The sequence below is a fragment of the Cariama cristata genome, unplaced genomic scaffold, assembly GCF_000690535.1.
Source record: "Cariama cristata isolate BGI_N322 unplaced genomic scaffold, ASM69053v1 scaffold17383, whole genome shotgun sequence".
Lineage (NCBI taxonomy): Eukaryota > Metazoa > Chordata > Aves > Cariamiformes > Cariamidae > Cariama > Cariama cristata.
The window spans coordinates 1-8611 of record NW_009606839.1 but is presented as its reverse complement, the minus strand read 5'-3'; the positions used below and the strand labels follow the sequence as shown (position 1 = coordinate 8611).

Here is an 8611-nt window from a genome sequence, read left to right as displayed (position 1 = left end):
ACCGCTCTACCACACGCTCCACATTCATAGCCCCCAGGTGTTGCTGAAGTGCCTACAAAGCATGAAATACCTGACCTCTGAATTTCTCCTCTCCCCGTGAGGAAAAACAGCCGTGTGCATTTTGTTAAAAAATGACAAATGGGCCATTCTGTACCTATAGCTCTGAAGGGAACCATACAGAAATTAATGTATTTCACAACACCAACTTTGTTTAAGTTAAAGGTACGGAGTATGGAATGGATGGCGCTACTATGCTTCTCAGACATGCAAACTGATGCCCAGACACTAAACTACTATTCCGAAACTGCATATTGGTAACAGAAAAAAAGTGTGAACCTCATAGCTCCCAGGATCATCTTTACTATATTGTATCTAGATAAAATTCTTATGTCTACACAGAGAAAAAGAAACCAGACTAATTTTCAGCAGTAACAGTCTGAGTTGCAGCAAAAAACCCTTAATTTTTACACACAAGCTAATCAATTATGTGCTTTTTACTTCACAGCTATAAAGAACAGACAACTTGCAAAAATAAAGGAAATAAAATTGATTTTCAAGATTTGGCATTCCAATTATTTAAAATGTTTTCAATCTAGTTTATTCACGTTTAGAATCAAAAGTCTAGTTCTGGAGAAAGTTAAGTAGGATTGTAATTTACCAAAGAACTACTGACATCTCTGTCATGACTCTCCAGGACTGAAAAAACACCCATCTTGTTTTGTGAACCCATGCTGATGCGGTTTGGGATAAAAAGCAAAGGATTTTTATAGTGCGCAAAGATTTACTCTAGACTGTTTTACAAAGAAGGACAGTGAAATAGAGAGGCATGAAATTCTCTGTACAGATTTTGGTTTATGGATGCCACGTTCGCCATTCTTTCGGAGACACAGAAGCCTGTATTTACAACATTAAACTAACTGTGAAGGGAGTATTATTTATCAGTAAGAACAGAGCAACTGGTCAGTGCAGAGACTAAATCACAACACTGCTACATCTCTGATGAAAAAAAAAGTTGGGAAATATTAAGGGTAGATTTCTCCTTAGCAAAGCTAAATCTGTTTCGGTTTTTTTTCTCACCTCTCTCACCCACGTATCATAGTTATTGCATGTGCTACATCGTAGTATAAAAAGACTGAATGTTTTATATATGTAAGAACCTACCTGTAATAAACCTTGATTCAGTTTCTCCTTTATTGACATGACGATTAATATGACCTATCATGTCAGTTCTTCGTGTGATAGTTGCTGAACAGATAATACAATGGTAATGGGCTCCCATCTTTGAAAACGTCTGTAAAATAGAATACGTGTAGTTTCAGAATACATACATATGGTTAAAGTAGAACTACACCTGAACACAGGCATACGAAGAAGTCTTCTGTCCATTAACCTCTAGCACATACAAAATATTTTGAATCTATAGCCACAGCTACTGTAAATAATCATACCCGCCGTGCCAGCACAGCACAGCACCGGACAGCTATCTGGCCCCAGCACCACAACCACTTAAAACTCTGCCAATACTCCACATACGCAGCACACAGGGAAGGAACTGAGAAGCATCCATCACCTGGTCTAATGAACCCTGCACCTCTTCCACACAAAGCTGCTGTTTACTCCAAACTGTGACAGGGTTTTATGTGATCTAGGCAGTGAGAGAGAGATACAACTACATTCAGCTACCCAAGGGTTATATCAAATACTTACCTTCTCGACTGATAAGCTTTTGGTATCCCACACGGGATAGCAAGACATATTTTGCAACAAAGTAGATTGCAAAAGTTCCCCCAAATCACCCATTTCCCCAACTTCGTAGGGTAACAAATATTTGTGGGATTCGGCATTTTTACCTGGTCTCCAATGAGGTTTGGTTTCACTGGACGACAAGGTAAGTGACAGATGCACATTCTATACCCTGGAAAACAAATTCTTGTCACATCACAGTACAGTAAGTAAACAGAACATGTACGTCCTATACCGCATGGTCTCATTTAAGATTCCCAAATACTGCCACAGGACAGCAATAACAGAACATCACCAATTATTTGGTACATTCACCTTCTGCACAGGGAAATTTATCAGCTAATTATACATTTTAGATTCGAAAACGCACAAAAATTACACATGGGCAATTCATTTTACTAAGTCTGTTAGCATCCTCCAAAGCTATGTCGAGTCTTCAGGCTATAGGGTACGGAACTTTCCAAAGTACTTTGAGTATTTTACAAAAGTATTGTCACCTGGCTAAAAGACTTGTGTGAAGACTCCTATAAAACATATGTTCCACAGTTTAAAGAAAAACAAGAAAACCAAAAAAGACTCCTGCAATGCATGCAAAAACGGAACTCCAGTCAGGTTATTTTTAGTTTAACTTTAATCTTGTCCATCTTCTAATTAATCATTTTATTTCCCACAAACCCATACACCTAGTTCTTTAAAAAACACATACTGCTCACTTTCTTTTCCTTCTTAAACTTCTTGTAGGGATTTTAATGCATCTTACAAGCAGACCACAGACTCTGTTAAAAACCAGATAAGACCACTAAATACTGACATGAAATAAATACTTTAAGTATTTATCTGAAACCGCGGAATCTTTACAATAAGCCAAAAATGACCACGTGTGTGTGTGTCTGATTATTAACAACATAACCAAAACCTTTATCAAAGTAATTTTCACTATATACACATTTTGAATTTTACAGTAAATTTAATGACATGCCAAGCAATTGTTCTTTTTTTAAAAAAAACCCCACACAACTGTAACTATTTTGGCAGGTAGAAGAATACAGAGCTGTTTTACATTTACATTTTACATCACAGATAAAAATTCATTATGTCAACATACGGTTCTAATTCAGAGCTGGTAACAAGATGCTTAAGTCAAGAGGAATTTAAAAAGTCCTACATGTCCACAATTTCTTCTAGTATTTACTATTCAAATACGATTGTCATTACCTTCAAATTCAACAGAAACTTTCCAGTGCAAATTCTGAAGGTGACGATGGAGTTTATGACTATAGCAAGCCTTGAATTTCTCCTCAGGACACAACGGACAAGGTTTCTTTTCATCTGAAAATACAAATAAACGAAAAGTATGAGAAACATATGAAATGCAGTTACCATTCATGTTAATAGAGCTGCATGCCAGAGGAAAAAACAATGAAGGCACATGGGAGATAAAGATTAATTGCCCAGGGTATATACTATTTCAGGCATATACACACTTCAAATTTATGGATTGCCTCTTTCCACTCCATAGAATATAGACAAGAACCACTATTACTTTAAGGATCATTAACTTCTACGACCTTCAGTTTTTGTTTTCTAGTATTTTTCACTCCAGCAACATGAGGCTAATGCAACTTCTGAAGAATATTGCAGAATAACAGAATTTTATAGATGAAGTCTGGAGACTTGCAAAGTTTCAAAAAAAACCCAACTGAAGAGGTCAGAACAAGAATCTGTCTTTCCTCCCCCTGAATCTTTTAGATAAAACATGCACCTGGTACCTTTTTAAGCTGCAAAAAAAGATAACGTACTCTATGTTAAAATAATTCTTCTGCTTGGAAATCCTGCATAAGGGGCAAAAAACCCAAAGGCAAGGTTATCTGACATCAAAGGGGTTGAAGCACTTAAAGTACTAACCTAAATAAAAACTAGCTATTGCATGTTGTAGAGCTGTACATCAGAATTATGTATCAGAGCATGCATGTATCTGCTGCTGGGCCTTAAGAATGTTGCATGTCAAACAACCTCTCATGCATAATTTAGCAGAAAAGCTTCTATGTGGCAGAACAGTACAGGATGAATAATAAAACACGTCACACAACATGGGCATCAATAATAATAATTACTTATCTTAGGCGTGCACAACAGTAAAATTCCTCTTATGAAGGGATTACAATGTCCATGCAGAATTCCACGCCACTGAAACCAGAGGCAGCCTACAGCTCACCAAATCAATCACCAGTGTTCTCTAATGCTGATCAGCCTCTTTTATTGACTTATGATTTACCGAGTATCAAATACACAAGACAATGGCAATAAATACAAGTCAGTCCATTAACACTCATGGCAGAAGAATGCTACATCCGTGGCAGAAGCTATTCAGACTAGGCAAGGGGATGATGGCTTTCTTATCACTGCCATGGATTTACATATAACTCAGCAACAGCTACAAGTACCAGATTTATGAGATACTTATGATCTGTCGCCTCATTAAAAAATGGAACAAAGTCTCTATAGAAGTTTTTGGCATATTTGTTAGTAAAATTAAACAGACGTGGAGATAGGCTATTATTTCCATCAGTGGTCACTCTAAAAGATGATTAAAGCGCAAGAGCTGTATGAAGCAGACCCTATGTGGATCCTGATGGTTTTCTTCATCTGTGAATAAAAACTAGTTTCAGTTGCAAGGGCTGCCACTACCATAATGGTATATACATACATGTAATCAGAGAAAAACTGAAATGCTTTGTAGTCGTAAAGTAATCTTCTGATATACATCTGGATTAGAAAAGAATACAGAGTGGGGGGGGGGGGAATGCCCAAATCGGAATACATATTTATTTAAACTGATATTTAAACACTGCAAAGGCAACAATTAGCATCCCTGTTATCGTGGCACTTGAAGTAAAATAAGAATGAGACTAAGCTGCTGTGTACAGCTAGAATTAACATTTTGCTAATCCATGCAAACTGCCAACATCAGAAATGTGACAATGCAGAGGAAAAAGATGGAAAGGAATTATTAAGGCCTTAAATTTACTGAAGGAAGCACAACATTTGATAACCAAGGGAACAAATCATAAAGTTATTTTTTATGAAATCTCTAGTCTTCAAGCATTATAAATATATGCTGGGTGTTAAAAATAAAAACTAAGAAAAAATGTAAATACCTGTAGCATGAAGATCTGTGTTCTGGGATACTGCCATGGTAAACTCACCTTCTTTCAGGTCAGCTAGCTTCTCTAGATCAGCAAGATGTCTTTGAATTGAAATATGTTTCTCTAAAAAGCAGAGAAATTTAGAAGTTAAATATTCTGAGTTAAAAAATTATTTTTAGTTCATTCCTCTTTTTCTGTGCTTCATTTCAAGTCCTACACTATTAGAGAATGACTACAGTATCAATTGGAATTACTTGTTTGTATCCTTTAACTTCCATGGTAGAAGGAATGACTGCAAAATTAATCCCCAGAATGGCTCTTTAATAAGATCCCTATATTTCCACATATCTCTACTTGCTTTCTAATGCTGACACACATCAAATTTCTCAAATTGCAAAGACCTTCATTTCAAAAAAACAAGCTGAAAAGATCAAGTCACATTCCATTTACTCCTGATGTTACTGCTCGGCATCGTTAGTGAATGCGAAACATGCACAAAGCAGTATAAAACCATCTTATGAACTGTCTGGCCAAACTACAATATCAGCTAGAAGTGGAACAATTGTAACTAATAATTATTCACTGTACAGCCAGGATATATTAAATTCTACTGCTTTTCTTTTTCCCCACTTAGGAGACTGTTTAACCTTTACATTTACCTCCTGATTTTTCAACTTATCAATCAATGGGAACAGTTGAGAATTTGGTAAATAAAGAGACCTGACTTATCCAATAAATCAGCTTTCTTGGTTTCAGCACACAGAACATCCCAGTTTACAGTGATACTGAGTTCTATAGTGATTTTAAACCTTTAAGATGTTTTTACAAGATTAGTCTTCAGGTTTTCTTATGTGAAACAAAGATAACAATTGATCAATGTGCTCAAGATACAGAGCCGAGTTTTGAAGCTAGGGTTAAAAGCAATTCCTAGCTTTTAATTTCTGCATTTGGATATAATAGATTTTCTCTGCTCTCTGTGGTGCTTTTAGCATCAGAGGCTGACATAGATCATACCTCATCTAACCTCGACTTCTCTTCTGTCACTGTCTGCGTGCTAATTTCTGCAGTGATTTCTAGAAATGTTAGTGAGGGGAAAATGGCATCTCATTTGAAAGAGATTTCCAATGCCTTAGTAAAATATTTTATTCAGAAGCATGGGAAATAGTATCCATACCTATCGGATGCATGGAAAATGAGATTTCACATGTTCCCTTTACATTTCTTCCCCACTGTTTCTACCTTTTTGCCTTCTTTCCTTAAGCATGCAACACAAATATTCATAGAGTTTATTAGCAAACCTCTTGGATAATCAGATGATACATCCAAAATGTTGCTGTCAGATTCCCTTGTGGATTCTTCCTCTGTTCCTTTTTCTTCACTTTCCAATTCCGACTCAGTAACTTTCACATCCAGGTTGTTGCTTTTCACTTTTCCAGAGACAACCACGCCATCTCAACAAAATCAATCAAACAAAAAAAATGGTAAAAGTGTTGTTGATATAACTGAATTACACAAATACGTGCATTTGTTTCCAAGGATTTGGTGCTTCTAACAGGCAAAAATGACTACAAGTGTGAAAGAGAAAAAAAAAAATATAAACAGTATGCTGGAGAATGAGATTAATTATTACTTATTCTTGGAGACAACTGTGAAATAATACCATCCTGGACAGACGAAACTATTTGCCCATCTGTATCATCAGATGTTTAAAGCTAACCAAATCATTTTTACATGTTATTTTCTGGCAAAATGCAGTGCTAGCAAGACAAAGCAGGTCAGGAAGAGGTCCAAATACTCCTAACAATATACTAGCCCCTCAGAAAAACTGAAAACAAGTTTGGAACCGTTCAAGAGTAGTTGAACAATGCGAAAAAAGGAGATGAGTAAGGAAGGAATTTGCTATCATCAGGGGCCATGATGCAACACAAGTGGTGGTGCCATCAGCATTTGCAAATGAATGACTTATCTGAGATCTCGCAGAGATGGGCCTTCTAAAAAACCTCCAAAAAGGACTTAAGAGGTTGAGTGATTGGGCCATAAAATGACAAAAAATAGTCAAGTGCTGGACTTGGGGGGGGAAAGAACGGATTTTGATTTCCCATATAAATATGTGGACTCAGGGCTGAGCATCACCAGTCAAGACTACCACCTTGGGATTTTAAAACACAGTTTTGAAGAAAGGAAGTCAAGTGCTGGACTTGGGGGGGGAAAGAATGGATTTTGATTTCCCATATGAATATGTGGACTCAGAGCTGAGCATCACCAGTCAAGTCTACCACCTTGGGATTTTAAAACACAATTTTGAAGAAAGGAGGAGGTATAAATCCTGAGAGGCAATGGGTCCCTCTCCCCACCAACCGATATTAGGAAGTACCACGAAAGGGTGCAGAAAGCCTGGCTCAGCCGGCATACTGAACAGTATTAGCCTCAAAGCTTCAAAGGGCAGGCAGAACTAGGGAAGTTTCCAAAAAGTGTGACAAGAAATAATAAAGCTATAGCATCACTTCTTAGCTATTGAGAAGCAACAGAGCAGGCTATGACTTTTCAGCCTGGATATGACCGATGTCTGTAAGATCATGGGATGCAGAGAGCACAGAAGTCAACCACTCGCTGTCTATTCCAACACAAAAACTGGGATGCACCACACAGAGCCAACAGCTGGAAATGCAGAGCAGAAGCATGTTCTCTACATGACCTACTGTTAACGCTGTGGACCTCCCTGCCACAGGCTGCTGCGGACACTGCAAGTCTGTGAGTGCCAAAGTGAGAATTTTATGGAAGAGAAATCCACTATGGGATTTTATATACGAAAACATGACCTTTGGCTCAGGAAAATAGGGAGTAACAAACTGGTTTGGTTTGAAAGTATTTCTGGAGGATGCATTAATGTATGGTTGCTCTGTTCTGCGAGTCTTCCCTAGCCATCTACTCCTGGCCACTACTGAAGACAGCATAAGGGCTGGAAGGATCCTGCAGCAGTTCTCATGATTCCCCTGGGGTTTTTTGTTTGTTTGCTTTTAAACATTGCAGTTGGATACAAATCTCTGCTATTATGAAAAAAAACAGAAAGAGGAAATGGAAGGAATACCTCAAGACAGGTATTTGAGAAACTGTTTGAAAAGTCAGCAGCAGAGTAAAATTATTCTACCTATCTCAAAATACAGCAAGACCAGCATTGCTACTCAAGAGAGCCCTGCTGTATTCCTCACAGATCTATTTCTAAGCTGACAACTCACCTGAGACAGACTTGTATTTCCAGCCTACTTCTCAATTAAAAAAATGCAAGATGCCTGGTGATAGTTCTACACACTTCATTAACATAAAGAAAATGAAGAAATAAAAGGATTTTTGGTAAGAAATCTGTAAGAACAATTATTACGACTACATGTGCTTGGAGAAAAACTGGCAACGCTGTTACAAAAATGCATAGCAAGAACATAGCAGTGACCGAAGTCCACCAGAGTTGGACTGTCTGCATCTTCGGAGCTAGTGTACAGATTAAAATGGTTGAAAAAGAGAGTATGCACATACATACATATGATTTGCTTATATATCTACATGAAAAGAGATAAATTTTCACTCTAAATGATTAAGAAAAGCAGGCTGCTATCGAAGCAAGATTGCAGGATTTTTAAAATGCCCATCAGGAATCACTGATTATGCACAAACATATTAATGCTTCAAAGAACCTAAATTATATATATATATATATTTTTTTTTTT

At 37.2% G+C, this 8611-nt stretch overlaps 1 protein-coding gene across 1 annotated transcript in view; it reads right to left on the bottom strand.

The window, feature by feature from the left end:
* Nucleotides 1–6314, bottom strand: part of TRMT1L (tRNA methyltransferase 1 homolog (S. cerevisiae)-like) — a 16323-nt gene extending 10009 nt beyond the window's left edge. The window contains exons 1-5 of the mRNA XM_009696514.1: nucleotides 6188–6314; nucleotides 4902–5012; nucleotides 2959–3072; nucleotides 1851–1915; nucleotides 1162–1291 (exon numbers count right to left, since the gene is read on the bottom strand). Of these exons, the coding sequence (XP_009694816.1) occupies nucleotides 1162–1291; nucleotides 1851–1915; nucleotides 2959–3072; nucleotides 4902–4938 (346 nt within the window). The 5' untranslated portion in view covers nucleotides 4939–5012; nucleotides 6188–6314. The remainder of the gene's footprint in view (nucleotides 1–1161; nucleotides 1292–1850; nucleotides 1916–2958; nucleotides 3073–4901; nucleotides 5013–6187) is intronic.
* Between the last annotated feature and the right edge of the window lie 2297 nt (nucleotides 6315–8611).